Here is a 20,000-nt window from a genome sequence, read left to right as displayed (position 1 = left end):
TTTCTTTTTCCAGGTGGATCATTAAGACTATTGGTCATCATCAAGACTATTCGTCATCCCAGTTGTCAATCATTCTGGTGATTATGTTGACGTAAGGCTGTCGTACGTGCTCGTCCCTAGGTTCGCTTTCTGGACATGCGCACTTTCAGGTGTATATGTGTGGTGGTCTACGGTTTCAGCCATTTATTGAAGCTCGCGTTCTCATCGCGTTCTTTCAAAATGTCTGAGGGTCGCAAGAGAAAAAGTGTCTACGGATTGTATGACAAGAAGAGACAGGCCTATAAAGAAAGAAACAAGAGTGTTTATGGGAGACTATTTCACACGCTGGCGTGTGCTAAAAACACAGGTTGGGCTTCCCACACAAAGTTTCTACTCGACAGATAAAGTTTGTCATGCTATTTGGAGAAATCCATTTAAAATCACTGCTAGTAAAAGTTGATGTAAGCTATGATTAGCGATGCTAGCCCTGGCACAAGTCACGAACCGCGCAAACATGGTAAATATGCCGACAGCAACTTGTAAACAGAGCGAAGAGAAGAACTAGGCTCGTGCATGCTCTCTCTTGTGCACACGTTTAATAGGCATTCCCTCTCTGGAGCAGGTAGAGTGTTGCGCATGTGCATTTTTTAAAAAAGTGGAGGGGCGGTTCTTTTCAAATATTCTGGAAAATCTTCCTCTATACCTTTAAATGAACGTGAAGTACTGGCATTTTTATATAAACACAAAAAATTGTATATATGTATATTGCATGACTTTTTACAATGCTTGCTATTTCTACACACTTCTTGAGAATGGGTTGATCCTATACATTACTTAACTGAATGAAAATATCATTTTTTTCATGTGTTTCAGCTGCTTTTAAACAACAAGGGGCTGATAAAGGGAGCATACAGATTAACACAGCCTTGTACTGTGTTGGGTCTTTGCTTTTCCTTCAATCCCTCTGAGGGTGTGATCCCACCCGGAGCCTGCCAGACACTGGAGGTCAACTTTTCCTCTGACAAACTTGGACTTTTTTTCGAAGAGTTACAATTCAGTGTGGAAGGTAACCCTGAGCCAGTCACCGTCACCTTCAGGTAAACCTCACAGCTTTTAACCCTCTATAAAAATGGCCTGGTCCACTTAGGTTATTTTGTTTTACTAAACAGCCATTGAAGCATTCCGCCTGTTTTCCCACATTCATTGTCATTCACTTTTTACTAAAAAGAATTAGCTTATAAAACGAAAGTACTGCTCGAGCTAAACCAGTGTTGTGCTTAAACCCAAAAACATGCCCTTTTTTTTAAATGCAAAGAATGACCTATATCAACAGAACCCATCATGATCATTACCAAACAGCATCAATGATTGTCCTTCACTCTTTGTTGTTTTAATCATTAAGCTTGTGGCAGATTAAATGAATCTTTAAAAGGCTGAGCCTTAATTAAATAAGTGAAGCAGAACTCATTCAAACACACCAGCACAAGCCACTTCCAGTTTGATTAAGATGGATCGGTATTAAAAGTGCTGAACATAGAGAATCCAAAACTACCACACTGCATTGTCATCTGAAAACAATGCTACTCATTTCCCATTCCACTGGATTTGCCTCGGCGGCCCTTTTAGTTTTGAATGATTACTTTCATGCAACATTTTCTTTGGCCTTCGCTTGTTCCTTTGTAAAAGTTTTTGTTTGGTTTCATCTGTTGCAGGGGGTGCTTAATTGGGCCTACGTTCCACTTCAATGTTCCAGAACTTAACTTTGGAGAAGTGTCCTTTGGTAAATGCACTTGCTTCATCAATCAGCATGATTCTTATTGATTAATGGTTGTTTTGCATATTCGTTATGTATTCAGTAATGTTCTCTCGCTGACCCAAGGCTTTCCACAAACGCTGACATGTTGCCTTAGCAATACTTCAATGGTGCCCATGAAATTTGGGCTACGGATCCCTGGAGACGGCACAGGACAGAGCAGTACTACCAGCGTGGATCAGGTCGCTCATCTGGACAGAAGTGAATGGGCTCCGGGGGACAAAACGGAGAGGAAGCCAAAAGAATTTACCTTATCATTCACCACGGGAACTGTTCGTTCTCTGGGTGAGATTGACATCCAGGTATGTTCGCTCCTTCGGATTCTACGCTGAGCCGTCAACACATTATCTCATGGACTAAGTGATTTGAATTGATTTCCCTATGCAAAAGAATGAATGGCCCCTTGAGGCGATCTCTCGTTTCAAACATCAAAGGAAGAAAACTTTTGTTTCTGAAACCTAATTTCAGAGCAGACCTGTAATACCCAATAAGAATCAGATAGCTCAGATGTTTAAAAAAGAGCCCCTGTATTCCATTAATAGAAAATGGGAAGTGGAATATATTGGAAAATGTGATAAATGAGAATCGCGGCTCCTGTCTCTCTCTCTCTTTCTCTGTGGGGCTGTGATTATCTCGCCCATACTTCTTTCACTGGTTGCCAGGTACCTTGCGTACCTGTCATGTGCTGGTCTTTTCCCATCAATGGGAGCTGTCAGCATTTCGGAGGGCCTAATCTGTTGGATGTGTCCAGCTGTCTTTATGCTTCCTGTGGATGTGGGTGTCTCCTGTCAATGTGCAAATGTGCATCTCCCGCTCGGTGACACGACTGCTGCCCGCCATGCTCTAATGAGGCCTCAGCACAAGAATACATATTAGGGATTTGTGGTTATTTGTATTAGTAAAAAGTGACAATATTCCCAGATGCATTGCACAGCTGGCTCGCAGCCTAGCAGACATGTTAATATTACAGTGAAACAGCACCTGGAGGGTGCTTTGCTGTTTCTCTCAGGCAGATACTGTACAGTACTTTTCTTTTTGACAGTTGTCTGTGATCCCATATGTGCAGTTTTATCTCACTAAATACACTGCTGAGAGAGGATTATTGTTTTCTGGACAGTTTTAAAATGGTGATTTGTAATAGGCAACATACAGCTGGGAAAATAAGTATTTGACACATCAAAAGTTTTATCAGTAAGGGGATTTCTAAGTGGGCTATTGACACAAAATTTCCACCAGATGTAGCCATCAAGCCAAATATTGTCATACAAAGAAATCAGAACATTTAAGTATAGAAGTTGAGTCATAATAAATAAAGTAAAAATTACACAGAGAATAAGTATTAAACACATGAAGAGAACAAGGTGCAAAATGGCAAAGGAAAGCCAGGAGATCACCTGAAATCTGTCAATATTGAGAGAGAAACCCTGTGTACCCTATCAGTACTAATTGATATTAGCTGCTTTAGTCCTAATTGATGGCCTATAAAGGCTTCTCATTACCCAGGAGGCACATAGGAAAGACTTTATGATGGGTAAAAGCAAAGAACTTTCCTAAGATCTACGTAATCTTATTGTTGAAAAGCATTTTGATGGGAATAGTTATAGGCGCAGTTCCAGAATGCTGAATGTTCCTGTGAGTACTGTGGAGGCCATTATCCGGAAATGGAAAGAGCATCACTTCACCATAAGCTGTCCGCGATCAGGTGCTCCATGTAAGATCCCTGTCCGAGGATTCCAAAGAATAATCAGGAGAGCCACTCGGGCAGAACTTCAGGAAGACCTTGCATCAGCAGGTACTGTTGTTTCAAAGAAAACTATAAGCAATGCACTGAACCACCATGGCATCCATGCACGCTCACCACGCAAGACTCCATTGCTGATCAAAAATCATTTTGAGGCTCTGTTAAAGTTTGCGAGCATTTGGAGAAGCGTGTGGTTTATTGGGAAACTATAATATGGTCAGATGAAATCAAAATTGAACTTTTTGGCAGTCATTCTACACACCATTTTTGAAGAAGAAATGGCACTGCCCACCACCCCAAGAACACCATACCAACAGTTAAATTTGGGGGTGGAAGCATCACGGTTTGGGGCTGCTTTTCACCAAGGGATACTGGCAGATTTCATATTTTTGAAGGCAGGATGAATGGAGAAATGTACCAGGAAATTCTGTATAAAAATCTGCTGCCATCTACCAGAAAGCTGAAAATGAAAACACAAGGTCAAGGAAACAATGAAGTGGTTTCAAAGAAAGAAAATCAAGTTGCTTAAATGGCCCAGTCAATCACCTGACCTAAATCCCATAGAAAATCTATGGAGAGAACTGAAAATTAAAGTTAATAAAAGAGGCCCAAGGAACCTTCAAGATTTAAAGACCATTTGTGTGGAAGAATGGGCCAGAATCACTCCTGAGCAATGCAGACGACTGGTCTCTCCATATAAGAGGCGTCTAGAAGCTGTAATCATCAACAAAGGCTTTTTTACAAAGTATTAAATAAACTGTGTTCAATACGTATTCCCTGTGTCATTTCACTTTATTTATTATGACTCAACTTGTATACTTAAATGTTCTGATTTCTTTGTATGAATTCAATATTTGGTTTGATGGCTACATCTGGTGGAAATTTTATGTCAATAGCCCACTTAGAAATCCCCTTACTGATAAAAATGCTGATGTGTCAAATACTTATTTTCCCCGCTATATAGACAAACGCTGTTAAATCTCTACATAATATTATAATAGTGGTATTGAAACATTGATAAAGCCATTTCTGCTGTTATGTGTAAATATTTGGTAATGTAAACTCTTATGAAGTGTATCAGAGTTGATGTCTTAAAATTTTTTTCTTTTTGTTATGTGTTGCAGTTAACCTTATGCTCCAACACTGTGCAATACTACAATCTAGCTTTAGTGCTGGATGTTCAGGGTGTCGGGGAGGAGGTTTTGGCTCTTCCAATTAAAGCCAGGTAGAGTAAAAATTTTCATGGGGAGGATAAAACAGTTTTGCTGGTCTCCAGCCAATAAGCTTGTCTGTGAATCTTCCTGTAGATGTACTGTGCCCGATGTGATCCTTGAGAACCCGAATCTTCAGTTCCAGCATGTTTTCTTGGGTCATCCCTATGAGCAATCAGTTAAACTTATCAACAATACTGACCTCCCTGCATGTTATGGACTTCTGCCACAGGTAATTCTGCCAATTAGGGATGAATTGGAAGTCATGGAAGTAACGTTTTTTACTATAGTAAAAGTAAATAATGTGTTTATGCCCCCTCTTATTATCATCCATTCATCAGTGAAATTAGGTTATGCTGGGTACACACCAAAAGATAATCGGGCTGATTTTCCCCCCTTCCGACAATCCTAGCCATGTCCCGATTATCTTGATGGTTCTACAGATTATCTTATCAGGTTTTCCCTTGGTGTGACGTGTGTTAAGAGTGTCCGAACCTGATTGGAAGAACATTGGAGCCGCCTCGATCGTGAAATTGTAAAAATATTAAACATGTTTAATATTTACGATCAGAAATCCTGATGTGTGGGGGGAACCCCAAGGACAAATGTGCGCACGCTCTTGAGATTATTACGTGAAACGAAACAGTTTCCAATCAGAAAGCGAGATGATGGAAGACAGAAGTCATGGTGCAGCACAAAGTGAAGTTGATGTGGACAGCAGAGATGGAGGATCAGCTTGTTGATTTGTGGCACCAGCAAGAATGTTTATACAACGTGTCGTGTAAAACATTCCAAACACTACCATTGAAATTTCTTCCTGCATATTGTCTGCCATGCTTATTCTGAAGTCTCATTTTGAAAATCTTATAAGATGTAAAAAATCTTTTGGTGTGTACCCACCATTAGGAATTAATTCATAATTTGTACATAATGACGGTGTAAACAGTGGCGTTTTGATTTAAACATACTCTTATAATCTAAATTGTTGGACAGCAATAACATATCAATGTGTAAGATGTCAGTCAATCACACAGCTTGCAGTTTGCATGTACAAACGTCCATTTTTCATCTAAGTGTAACCTTTTTCCATCACCTTAAAATGAAACCAGGCTGTGAGCACACCGTTAGTAATGCGGGCTCATGTAAGCGCTAGTAATGGTTCTGTACCTATCATTCATAAGATAGACCTGTGGTAAATAATTACAGGTTTATGCAAACAGTAATTTTCCTGTGCATCAGATGATCGTGTTTCATTGATATATTGACATTACAAAATACTGCATTTTCTTTATAGTTTTGAATACAATGTTTTAATGAAAACAACAAAGGACAGCTTGACTAACAGCAAAATTGTTGTCTTTCTACTGTTTTATTGTTCATGGTTAAAGTTGTGTACTGTTCCCCCAACTGCCCAGGATAAAGAAAGTTGAATAAATGTTCTGTTGTTGTTTATGCTGCTGTTGGCTAATAATTCAAAAATAAACCCTTTATTATAAAAAAATCACACATTTGTTGGTATTTTACCAACCACCTGAAAAAAGTTCAAACCCTAATGCCAACCAAAAAAGTCTGTTACAGGTCTATAGCTGTAGCTTAAGGTCTGATTTGACATTAAAGCAACACTATGTAGTTTTTTTTTACCTTTAAATAATGTCTCTAAAATTATTTTAGTGATAGATCAACTTTTAACTGGACAAATTGTACTGTTGCTGCAACCTGAGCAGCCTCCTAGCTGCTACAAGCACACTCTGAAAGTGGCGGTGGAGGGTAGAGCACACAGCCCCGCCCCTCCCCCTGCCTGCAGAAGAGTGTCTGATACCAGGCACTGTTGCGCTTTTCAACCACATGGGGGAGCTGTAAGTCATTTTTACATGGAAACTACATAGTGTTGCTTTAAGGCACATTAGAGCATTTGCGTTTTAAAACGGCATTTTAAAATGAAAACGATCCTCGTTTATACTGCCATTTTAAAAAGAAGCTTCATCCACACTACACACCACCATAAACACATGAAACATGACCAATCACGTAACTGGGCATGCGCATAAAAGTGTAAAATAACGAATTACTCTAATAATAGCTTACCTTTGCGCATTTATGCAGCCTAGGGGTGTGCGATATTGACAAAAATTCATACCTGGATCCTTTGCTGGCAACTACAACAGACACTATTTATTTGAACCTATAAAAATGTGTTTGGGAAAGTCTTATACTGTTCTAGCTCCCCCCTACAACATATTAATATGAATAATAGGTTAATTTTGATTTTATAACTAAACAGAAAAGTCTTTATAAAGCAAGCATTCAAGTTAACAGTACTAAACGAACTTGAAGCAAAATTAATTTCAGCAAATGCAAACTTCAATCAAACATAGTAAGAGGTGAAGTATAGCTTTAGCCTACAGAAATGCTTATTGCATTAATTTTTAAAAGCGTGCGAGGTCCGTGCACGTCCTCCGCTAGCAACACAGAATTAAGCATTAAATATTAATGACGTTGATATTATTGTTTTTATTTATTTATATTCACAAAACTTATCAATAAAACATCGATTAAAATTAAGAGACAAATTATATGAAGCGAAATTAATTTTAAAGTAGCAAACAAAACTTTAAACTCGAAAATAATTCTCCCTTCATATTGGCCTTTACAACGCACTGTATGGCGTTTAAAATTACAGTCTGTCTTTCGTAATAAGCTAACTAAATTTAAACAAAACATAAACAACATTACAACAATATTCAAACCCAACAATACTCAAACATAAATATAAAACAGACATTATGTCTAAGGATACATGTTAAAACAATCCGATATAGCGTTTATAATAGCTGGTTGGTAGATGTTTACAATTTTTGGCAAAACCTTCGTTGCAAACCTCCATTTACCTGAATAAAATAATTTTTACTTTGAAAATGATGCGCTGTCACGTTAACATCAGCTGTTCGTTTATATAAGACTCCATCTACGTTCATTTACACTGCAGCGCAACGTCTGAGTTCTCAAACTAAAACAGGGTCTGCAGCGTTTGCGAACGAATCCGTTTTTGAGGGTCGAAAGTGTAGATGAAAGGCGTAAACGTAGAAAGTAACGCGTTTTAAAGGATAAACGCATTAATGTAAACATAGCCTAAAGGGTATCTTCCTGTGTAACATTATTATGTTGTTATGTTTTTTATGTTTAATGGAATAATACAAATGTGCATGGTTCTTTTTCTCTATGTAGCCACATGAGGAGGATCCCCATCTTCTTTATTCCAGTGCCCATCCGCGAGGGGTCATTCAACCCCACAGTACCGAACAGATTCCATTAGTTCTTCAGGCCAAGAGAGTGGGCAGCATGCAGCAAGCAGCTCACATCGCAATACTAGGCCATCAAGATCCACCACTGGTAAGTATGTGCGTATAAGTGCGCATGACTACGAGTGCATTGTGATATTAGTTTGGATATTAGATATTAGTTTGGATATGATCTTTCATCATAAAGAAGTTGACATTAAATCTGCAAAAAGTGAATCTTTTCATATTTACAGTACACTGCTTTCTGTCAGAAACAGGTGGACAGAACCCAAGCGTAGACAATTCGGGGATAACAAGGAACACTTTATTGACAGGACAAAACTAGGAAAACAAAACCCACAAGGGGGCAAACAACATTAAACAAGATACTATGACACTATTCAGACTTAACACTAAACTAGGGATGCACGATATATCGGCCGACATATCGTTATCGGCCGATAACTGCTTATTTTTAATATTATCGGTTATCGGTCTGATAGCAAAATTAGGCTGATAAATGAAAGCCGATAAGTGATGGATTATTTTGGTTTGTTGAACCACTTCACTTGCTCATTGCTGGCCATGTGGAGTTTTGATTGGTGCTTTCTGTGACATAGCACGAAGATGACACGTGTTGCGGGCTTAAGAAGAGTATGCTAGTCTAGCGCAAAGACAAGATGTCCGCGGTCTGCGAGTTTTTAATTGTGAAAATAATATGAATATTTATCGGCCTATAGATATTAGTTATCGCCCCCCAAATTTAAAGAGTTATTGGTTATCGGTATCGCCCAAAATTTCCATATCGGTGCATCCCTACACTAAACTAGACTATACTTGACTAAATACTAGATCTGATTAAACTTTCTACAAACAGGAGCGTACAAAACAGACGGGCACAGGATAGCAAACACAAGGGAATTAAATAAGTGAGCAAATCAAGAGGGCAACAGGTGACAATGATGAAACAATAACAAGGATAATTAACAAGAAGACCAGGGGGTGGAGTCAGACATGAGACAGAGAAAGCACATGGCCTAATAAACAAGTTCATGTGCCTTCACACAAAACATGGTACTTTCAGAACCCTGTCACAATGAACTAGAAACTAAGACGAGACAGGATCCTGACAGCTTTCTCTCCGTGTTACTGGTTAACAAGGTTGCCAAGTTTTACTGTTTTATGTTACAGCACCAAAATCGGATTTTATGACATTTGCCAAAACTTCAGTTCATCCCTTGATAACCCCATATGCCACTTTCTGCTTTCCATAGGAGCTTCTGCTGTCCTGTGTTGGCCAGGGTCCTTTGGTCTCCATCAGTGCTGCCAAGCTGAACTTTGGCTGCATTCCGGTACTGACTGATGTCCCTAAAACTTTACAGCTGTCAAACAACTCTCCAATCCCAGCCAGATTTCTCGCTCAAATGGTGGGTTCTGATGTGCCAGAAGAGACTTCTTGTTTGCTTTTACAAAAAGTTTCAGTACTGTTTCCCTAGACATTATAAAGCCATTTCCTTACCTGATTTGCATGCACTTATTGCACTCTACTGTTAATTAATTTCTAGCAGTAATGCTTCTTCATTGAATTATTCATTGAGCTGACTGATTGATAATTGTGTTGATAAATGACTGGGTCACAGTTTATATTAGATGACCTTAATTACTATGTACTTGGTCATTTGATGCAATTGACTTAAGTGAGTACATGTTGGTGCATTGTAATTACATGTGAAGTACTGGCACTTAATTAATGTGTAGTTACACTGTTAGTGTTAAACTTAACCATAACCTAACCCTTACCCGAAATCTAACTTTAACCATGCCATTACTCTTAAATTTAACCATATCTCAAACTCATTAGCAGTAAATAATACTGATAACCCATATGCTGCAAATCATTTTGACAGGTACAGTTTAATATTACACAAAAATTAAATATAAATTAAATATCTATTTTAATAACATATATGACATTATATTTACAAATAATTGAAGGGATAGTTCACCCAAAAACAGAGGCGCGGGAAGATATTTTCGGTAGGGGGTGCTGGGGTGCGGATGCGGCGGCGGCGGGGGAGGGGGGTGGTGGTATAGTTATAGAATTCTAATTCTAAAATTCTATTTTCTGCTACTATCCTCTGGCCGGGCCGGGCCGTTGATTAAGCATATTTTTTAATCATTACTTTATTAGCCTCATTGGGTGGTGAGAAAACTATGCCATATTATCAGAAATATTATATCATCATCTAAATCATCTTCATCTAAATAAATAAATAATCAGATATTCGTTTAAATTTTCAAATAACAGTATGCTCTATTAAAAATCAGTTTTGACTTAGTTCAAAACCAGCAACATGATTTTAAACAATAATGTAATTAGAAAGATTTAATTCAAATGTTTCAGTTGTTATTTGCTTACTTTATTTTTATGTTAATTGCAATACATGTCATAGTAATCTTCAGTTTAAATTTTGCTTTTAAAATGTTACATTTTCATATTTTTATCTATTTACTTATTTATTTTATATTCACCTACACTCTAAAAAAACAAACGGTGCTATATAGAACCAAAACTGTTGCTTTGGATCGTAATCATAGAAGAACCGTTTTAGTGCCATATAGCACCGGTGAAGCACCAGTGAAGCACCTGTGTGGAACCATATAAGTGCCATGTGGAACCACTATAGCACCATATGGTTCTACATAGCACTATATGGTTCTATACGGGTGCTACACATGGTACTTCATTGGTGCTGTATGGCACTTAAGGTGGTTCTTCTGTGATTGCGAGCAAAGAGCCACTTTTGGTGCTGTTTGGCACCGTTTGTTTTTAGAGTGTAGATTGACAATAAAGCTTGCTTCGACTAGAAGTAATTAAAAGATCATCTACCGGAGTCACACGGAGATACGGAGTTATTAACGAATATTTTATTATTAGAGTGCAGCATTTTATCAAGGTTTTCTGGTCTAATTAAATAAAACGGAAAAAAACTAAAAGGGTCATTTTTAAAGTTGGGTTAAAAGAATTTTGATATTAGCAGCATTTTTAAGATTTTAAACTAATTCCAAAACAGCTCGCGTTTCTAAATAAGGCTTGCGCCGAAAATTTCATTTTATAGATTGCACTCATTCCCTTCACACATATATTATTCGTGCTTTAAGGGGTTTATAATTTAGAGCTGTTCCAGTAAACACGTGATTATGTCTGACCAAAATTTTCTCTGTTATTCGAATGAATTCGTTATTCGTTTTGAAGCTATTATCCGTGCCCTTCCGAATAACGTATTCGGCTTCGGGCACATCCCTATTATAGACTATATTTAGGCCAAAGTAACAATGTGTCCAAAAAGTTACACAAACTACAAAATGATTTGTAAAAGTTACAAAATGCAACACGAGTCATGTGCGGAGTCTCCTCTGGCACCCATCACGCACCGGGTCTGCTATTCTGTATCATGTAGCTTAAAGGAGCAATTCACCCGTAGAAACATTAATCTTTATTGAAAGTGTGTCATATTTGTTGTGGAAATGTAACATACATTTTGAATTTGGTGCCTATTTGACCAAGAAAAGGGGTGTTTGTAGTCTCACCCCCTCAACAAAGATATTGGACTTTCAATGATGATTTTTACATCATTGAAAGACGGAAGTGCAACACTGAAATCAGTATTTCTCCGGTCTCAGCGGCAACTGAGGAAATGATGCAAGACCATTCAAAAACATGACTGGGGTTCTAACTATACAAAGCTTAATGCAAATGGGTGAAGTGTTTCTTTAAGTGCAACATGGAGTTTCCAGCGATACATTCGCTGTTATACATTCTCACTCGTGCCAGTAGCCTACGCCTTCTTTGTTTTCCTTAGTTAAGGCGATTAGTGGACCTTTCAATTCACGGGTTTCATTTAATTCTATTTTTTAAACGTAAATGTAATATTTTGTCTTAAGTTTTGTTTCAGTTTGCCATGGCTCCTGCACGGCGGTGTAAAAATAAGATATTTTTAGACTTTAAAATTCAAACATCATATCCTAAATTGTTGGAATATATTCCATATGTATTAATTTGGATTTATAGATGTTTAACATTAAAATCGATGCATGGGAATAATTTATATTAATTTTTAAAATACCCACTTTTAAATGCGCATTTTCCTTATTGTACATTGAGGCTTTACAATTTAGTTCCTTTCATGTCGTTTTAATAATTTACTTAAATCTTTTTTACTTTAAATGTTTACTTTAAATGTTCTTTTACATTTACATGCGTTAAACACAATTTGGCTATATTTTTAAATAGTTTTTGAAAAGATTACCTTTTTCTGATATGTGAGTCATTTGGACAAATAACGCTAGTCCTTGGGACTTTTGGGCTGTGTTACTGAAAAAAAATCTTCTGAGACATTGCGAAGCTGACAGATAGGCTACAGATAGCCTAGTAATTCGTTCTATGTGGCTGTGAGTGTGCGTGCTTGTGTGTTATGCTTATACGCAGCTTATTCTTAAATCGCATTCACGTTGTCAAAACAAATCTGATTGGCTAATACACACTGAAATAAATTAAATCATTTTAAAATTACTAAATTAATCATTCTCTCTTCATCACACAGCCCAAAATGATTACATACAAAATGTATTGGAACAGTAACAAACAACAATCAGAGACATTTATAAGCTATCATTTTATGGTCATTGCAGTTTTAAATCTTTGCCACCCCACTTCCCGCGCCCATGCCCAAAAATGAAAATTCTGTTATTTACTCATCCTCATGTTGTTCTAAACCTGTATAAAAAAAATTCTGATGAACACAAAAGAAGATATTTTGCAAAATGCTGGTAAACACACAGCATATAGTGTCCATTGACTTCCATAGTAGGAATAAAAAAATATGATGGAATTTAATGGGTACCGTCAACTGTGTGCTTGCCATCATTTTTCAAAATATTTTCTTCCTCATTTATCACAATACTTCCAAAATATTTAATTAGTATATTTAATAACTACTATGGAAGTCAATCAGTCCCTCCAGAAAAAACGTGATTAAGCGATTAAATGATTCAATGCATAATCAGCCAAAGTCCGCATATTTATGCGGGGGGCGCATTTTTTCAAATAAGCTGCACTTTCGCAGCATAAATTGCAGATTTTGTGCGCAAAATATGCGGGGCTTGCATGATTTCATAATCCTTGCTTTTTTGTAGCAAAAATCACATATATCTTAGCAGAAGGTTGAAAAATGTTGCATTTACCTCACACAAACGCAGCCATGTCCCCTGTTGCCATGGGAACGTTATGAAGTGACCTGATTATGTGAGAGTAACATTATTGAAAAGCCGCAAAAGCTGCAAACCGTTTTTGCAAGTTCCCGCAGTTTTTGCAAGTTCCCGCAATTTTTGCAAGTTCCAGCAATTTCATTGCAAAAATTGCATAAATATCCTGCATATTCCATCGCATTTTTTAAGAAAACGTACCGCAAGATCAAGGATTTTTGCCCGCAACAATCACAAAAAATCTCTGTTTTCTGTAAGGACTGGTCAATGGACACTAAATGCTGTTTGTTTACCATAATTTCTCAAAATATCTTATTTTGTGTTCATCAGAAAAAGAAAGTCATCCAGGTTTTAAACAAAATAAGGATGAGTAAATGATGACAGAATTTCCATTTTTGGGTGAACTATCCCTTTAAACCAAATAGTGTGTTTGTGACATTTGTACGTCTTGTCTTATCTTAAAACTGAAAGTAAACAGGTTTTCCTTGCGAAAGAGGCTTATTTCTGTGATAACAGCCTACTGCCTATACATTATCCCTTATCTAATATAAGTGTGAACAAAGACTGCTGAGGTTATATATAAGGAAAACAAACTGTGCTGCCAGCATGTCTCAGAGATGTGGCATAAAGTGCTAATCTTTTTCTTAATGTGTCTTGTATTATGGACCTCACAAAATGTTTTCTTAGGTAAGCCCCCAATGCCCCCTTTTCAAAAAGTACACTTTTGTAGCTAAACGGTGCATTTTGGCACCTCAAAGGTACACATTGGTACCTTAGATGTACATACTGGTACCTCAAATGGTACATATTAGGACCTTTTGAAAAAGTACCATCCTAGTAGCAACTTTTTCTGTACTGTATATTCTATCCCAACCCCTAAACCCATCCTGCACAAAACAATTTCTGTATTTTTATATTTTTATAACATCATTTAGTATTCAAGACCAAAACATATAACCACAAGGTAAAATAAAATACTGCCATTATTATGTTTGTGGGAAAGGTTGCAACAGTTAATCGATGATTAATTCATCAATGAATCTCACTATCAATTAGTTTGGTCTGTGATGTCACGTGGCCACCTCCCTACTGCAATAGCATAAGCTGCCACATACATTGTGAGCTCCTTAAGCCATGTTTATACAGCATGCAGCACAGAGCAACAGGTGTTACATAATGTTTATGGTTAAATTTCTTTGTTTAATATAAGGGACTGTGTTTTTGTTTGGAGCAGATGTGCCTGACTTTATAACTGCACATTTCATGATTTTACAGTGGGGTGGTGGTGGGCAAGTGACCTGACATAACAGACCAAACTTTCATTATCGATTATTTTTTATTCATCGCGTAGCTGTCGCAGTGTGGACATTTGGTCCACACACCGTAAAGATTACCATGACACACACACACACACAAAATGACTTCACACAGACACTTATACAGACTGATTTTCAGGCTTAGACTGTGGACTGACACTCATTTGTAAACTGATCTTGTCTTCGTCTGTAAAGCTTTGGACTTTAATAAGCCTAGAGTTTTTACAAAACATTTTCCAGCTTTAGTCGATCCTGAATTCCATTACAGGCGCTTAGTAGCGTGGCTGAATGCCAGACAGATGCTGACAGCAGTGCCATATAAATTAAAAATACTCAAGAACAAGTTCTTTCTCTGTTACGGATCCATCTGTTCCTGTAGTTACTGGTAAACTAGTATTGTAAGAAAGGGGTATTAATGAGACCAGCTTTTGGTTCTATAGTAAAACTCTCCAGAATGACGAAGTTCAAAGCAATCAATGGTGTTAAACCTTCTAATGCAGGTTTGATCATATTATTGAAATTTCAGCTGGCTTGTTCTTCACGTGATCCCTCTCTCAAGGGGAAATCGCCTCAACCTCGATGTAGCTCCCTATCGACCGGCTCGTCTATATCTCTTCCCCTCCTCTCTCTCTTTTATATGAAGACTTACCGAGTGATCCATGTCTCCTTTCTGACCTCCTATACTCGGACACTGTTCAAATGATAGGGCCTCTCTCCTCAAGTGCTTTTCCACCTTGCTGAATGTTGAATCTGCCATTTTCCTGCTCCAAGGGTAACCTCTGTCTGTTGGAGATGATTGTGAGTCACAAGACCTTGCCTTGTCCTGGAACTAAGAGATCAAACTTTAAAACTCTCTTAAGTTCAAAACAACCCAAACTTTATTTTAATGCATACGCATAAAAATGCAGCGTTGTTGAGTGTATGCATTTGGGCACTCATAAATGTGTTACCAAAACCCTATAGTTATTTTTTTCAAAATTATTCATGTGGTGCTGCAGTGACTTAAAGTTTGAGATATTAGTGTGACTGATAGTACTTAATCAGTAGTCATGGTACATCTCTGTATGTGTCTGGCTGCTGGCACTAGACTCCTGAGCCATCTTTAATACACTTTCTGCCTCACAAACACAATCTTTGCCACACACAAACATACACACCTTGCATGCCTCACAAACATCCATATCAGTCCATAAAGTCCATATCAGTTTGAAGAGTTGGCTCTGAAAAGTTTACTATCTAAGGCATTTGCCCAGCATCACATGGCTCTCAGGAAACTCAATTCCGATTGGTAATTCGTAGCATTCTGTGGTTAATCCGGTTTGCTAAGCAGCCATGTAGTATGGATAACAGAGTCAGGTGGTCATTGTTTTGTACTCTTAGTACGTAATACGCACTGACAGAGTGCTCACATAGTTTCTCTCTATGATGATTGAATTGATAAATTATAAATGAGGCAAAACATAATCATGTCTCACTTTTAAGAAAAATAAAACACTATTAATCACAATCCTTTTGCATACCCACATCTATTCCCCTTGCTCATTTGGAAAATTACTATTAAAAGTTAATTTGCAAAACATCAATCATGTTGGTGGTGTACAAAAACTTAAAATTTTTTTTTTAATAATCCAAACATCTATACGCTGTTAGAAAAAATGGTCAAAACAGCCTTCAAAATGTATGCATCTACATCTTAAAGGAAAACACCACCACTATGTTCTTACCTCAACTTAGACAAATTAATACATACATATCTTATTTCAATGCGTGCACTTTTAATCTTTGTACAGCGCCTTGTGAATGTGTTAGCATTTAGCCTATCCCCATTCATTCCTATGGGTCCAAACAGGGATGGATTTAGAAGCCCAAACACTTCGATGTTTTCCTTATTTAAAGACTGTTACATGAGTAGTTACACGAGTAAGTATGGTGGCACAAAATAAAACTTTTGTTTGGAGCCGTAGGAATGAATGGGGCTAGGCTAAATGCTAAAACATTCATGAAGCGCTGTACAAATATTAAAGGTGCACGCATTGAAAAAAAGATAGGTATGTATTAATTCATCTAAGTTGAGGTAAAAACATAGTAAAATATTTAAAAACGGTGGTGTTTTCCTTTAAGAGTTTATATTAGTGTCTGAAATAAAAAAAAATTACCAAATGTATACATTTTTTAAACGGTTTATGAAAGTTTTACATTAAGGCTTGCTTTTGGGGTACTTTTGCACAAAGTTTGTAAGACAAGCTTGCTTTGTTCTCATTGGTATGTTTCAATTACAAGAAAATGAAAGGAAATTATGAAATAGGGATAGAAGTAAGACGAAAATGAGGAACGATTGGTGTCAGATTTCTGACCGCTGGATAAAGGAAAGACACAAACAGTGTGTTTACCGACTTCATTATGTATTCAGTACTCATTATAAAAAATAATGTACGATTTCGATGTAGTTCACTCTTTCCTCCTTGTCTGATAAAAAGAGCCCTGCTGGTATAAATCCATAGGCATGCACATACACAACATGGCTGCTCATTAAACAACACTGTGAAATTACAAGACAGAGAAAAGATTGAGTGACAGTTGGAACTGTGTCCCCTTTGGGGGGGGGGGGGTGATCATTATTATTTCTCCTCAGCTGCTGGAAAACTTCCCCAATGTGGAAATATTTCCCTTGGACATTATATAATTCAAAGCAAGACTCAATCTACACACTAGGAATGTTGCTGGGGATTTTTTTTGTGTGAATGTATTGTCTATGTTGAGGTGAAATATGAGTTATGAGGACTGATATATATTATTTATAGTGTTTTTTATTGGTTGATATGACCAGATGATATTTTTCTGCTATGTTTTTTGGTAGGTAAAGAACAAGTCTCATTGGCGTGTGGAGCCCAGTGAAGGAGAAGTTCCTCCGGAGGGGAGTATAGAATTGAAGCTGATAGCTTATCTTAATGACACAGTAGCCTTCCAGGATGAACTGTTGCTGGAAATCCAGGACAGCCAGACATATAAAATTCCTGTTTCTGCCAAAGGAAAAGGCACAACTATAGTCACTGACCGTCCATTCGCCCCTTGCCTCGATTTGGGAACCCACTTTAGGTAAAACAACCAATTGCATCTGTGATGCATGTTTGTCAGTTGGTGTTAAGTAATGGTGTTTTTAATGGCTGATGTTGAAAAAATATGTAACGTTGATATGCTGTAAGGCTGCAAGCAATACATTTTCATGACAGCAAATGTTCCTAACCCAAAATCCAATTTTAGACATTTATATTATATCATTTTTAAAAGTGTGTAATTGACTACTAACAAGGTCGTTGGTTGATTTTTGTGACCAAAATTTGTTGGAATGACAACTTCTCTTAACTCACTGAGTGGGCACAGTAATTGATCGATGACTATAATCTTAAAATGTCTTAAAGGAAAACACCACCGTTTTTCAATATTTTACTATGTCCTTACCTCAACATGGACAAATTAATACATACCTATTTTTATTCAGTGTGTGCACTTAATCTTTGTACAGCGCGTTGTGAATGTGTTAGCATTTAGCCTAGCCCCATTCATTCCTTAGGATCCAAACCGGGATGAATTTAGAAGCCACCAAACACTTCCATGTTTTCCCTATTTAACCTGATAAGGAACACTGTGCCGTACACAGTACACACCCTCCCTTGCACGTGAGGCTGCATTACGTCATTGTAACTTTGAAGCATTAAATCTTTAAAATATACGGTCATGCAGCACATCGTTGGAAAGCTTAGACTTTTGGGATTCCATTAAGCGCACACACAAAGCATCATGATTTTTAGCAGTCATAAAACTGTAATCTAGTTGTTAGTTACCTGAACTGGGCGGCACCGATTTAGGATATTTACTTACCTTCAAATTCTTCCCTTTATCTGCTTTGGTGAAATTGTCCAAAACAAATTGTTCATAAATCCCCAAAAGTCCAAGGAAATGGAATATCCAAGCCTTTTAATCCAAAACGATTTGTTCATCTCACAATCTTGACGTTTCTTACCGAATTAACGGACATTCGTTCGAATCTCACTTTTCATTCACGATTTATATAGAATATATTCGGATGTCACGTTTATTGTGCAACATCTGAGGAACAAATAAGAGGCTACAGACAATGTGAGTGGTTACATGAGTAAGATGGCACAAAATAAAAGGTGACGATCTTTTAAGCGAATAAAAATGAGAACTATAATGTATGGCGGAAGAGCACTTAGTTTGTAGCACTTCGACCTCGGGTGCAGTAATATTGACGGACGTTTGAGTGAGGGGGGAGTAGTCAGGAATGATGATTTTACTGCACGCCGTGATCGAAGTGCTGCAAGCTAAGTGCTCTTCCGCCATACAATATAGTTCTCATTTTTTATCCGCTTAAAAAATCACCACGTTTTATTTGTGCCACCATACTTACTCGTGTAACTAACAGTCTAAATTCATCCCTGTTTGGATCCTAAGGAATGAATGGGGCTAGGCTAAATGCTAACACATTCACAACACACTGCACAAAGATTAAGTGCACGGATTGAAAAAAGATAAGTATGTATCAATAAATCTAAGTTGAGGCAAAAACATAATAAAACATTGAAAAACGGTGGTGTTTTCCTTTAAAGGGGCCATGCTTAGCTAGTATTTATTAATAAAAATGCCATTGAAATTCAAGGATTTTTATTATTCAAGTTATTATTCGCGAAGCACACCCACATTCAGTTAAATAATCATAACATCTGCTCTTTCAGTTCTGGACCATGTCAGTATCCATTTAGAATCACTAACCGTGGACGACGCACTCACCAATTATTATGGACCACAGATGGATTTACACAGTCTCACAGTAAAAGCCCTCGCCTATCGTCGAACAAGTCCAGGAACGTGAAAGCCAAGAGTCTGCAGTCCTCATTTCAAGAAGCCCCAGTCTTCATCCTGTCACCTGCACGTTTAACACGTGCCCCAGGGCAATCTGCAGACATGTTGCTCCAGGGCTCCACGGACATTCCCAAGGTACCTAATTGTTAAATCTACATCACATTTGTTACCATTATCAGTTTTTTATAATTTTTCAACAATTTCAAAATCTGGGCCAGCATTTATTCTGACACACCGCCTGACGTTTTAATGCTTCAGAGGTGAAGGTTTTGAAAGACACCCCTAATCCTCTTTTAGTGTAGCTGTACAGAGCTATGTATTGACTTCCTCTCTAGATCATTACAGGAATGCATGCCTCCTTGACTAATATTGATTTAATTGTAAATTAGAGAAGGTGTACAGTGAATGTAGGCTTGCCCTCCAGCAGTCCACATAGGGCTGCTGTGGCATCATCAGTAAACTGGATGTCAGTGTGCTTGGTTTCAGGCGCTTTTCTAACAGTAAGAAGAGATGAAA

General features: G+C 37.6%; 1 protein-coding gene across 1 annotated transcript in view; it reads left to right on the top strand.

The window, feature by feature from the left end:
- The window catches only part of hydin (HYDIN axonemal central pair apparatus protein), a 94,984-nt gene that overhangs the window by 21,153 nt on the left and 53,831 nt on the right, over window positions 1–20,000 (top strand). Inside the window, 9 exon segments of the mRNA XM_055174500.2 lie at window positions 853–1,076; window positions 1,692–1,759; window positions 1,859–2,094; window positions 4,658–4,758; window positions 4,841–4,976; window positions 7,970–8,134; window positions 9,297–9,449; window positions 17,461–17,699; window positions 19,358–19,619. Of these exon segments, the coding sequence (XP_055030475.2) occupies window positions 853–1,076; window positions 1,692–1,759; window positions 1,859–2,094; window positions 4,658–4,758; window positions 4,841–4,976; window positions 7,970–8,134; window positions 9,297–9,449; window positions 17,461–17,699; window positions 19,358–19,619 (1,584 nt within the window).

Source organism: Misgurnus anguillicaudatus, chromosome 15 (genome assembly GCF_027580225.2).
Source record: "Misgurnus anguillicaudatus chromosome 15, ASM2758022v2, whole genome shotgun sequence".
NCBI classification, from domain to species: Eukaryota; Metazoa; Chordata; class Actinopteri; order Cypriniformes; family Cobitidae; genus Misgurnus; species Misgurnus anguillicaudatus.
Note: the sequence above shows the minus strand (reverse complement) of the source record. Positions and strands in the feature narration are given on the sequence as shown.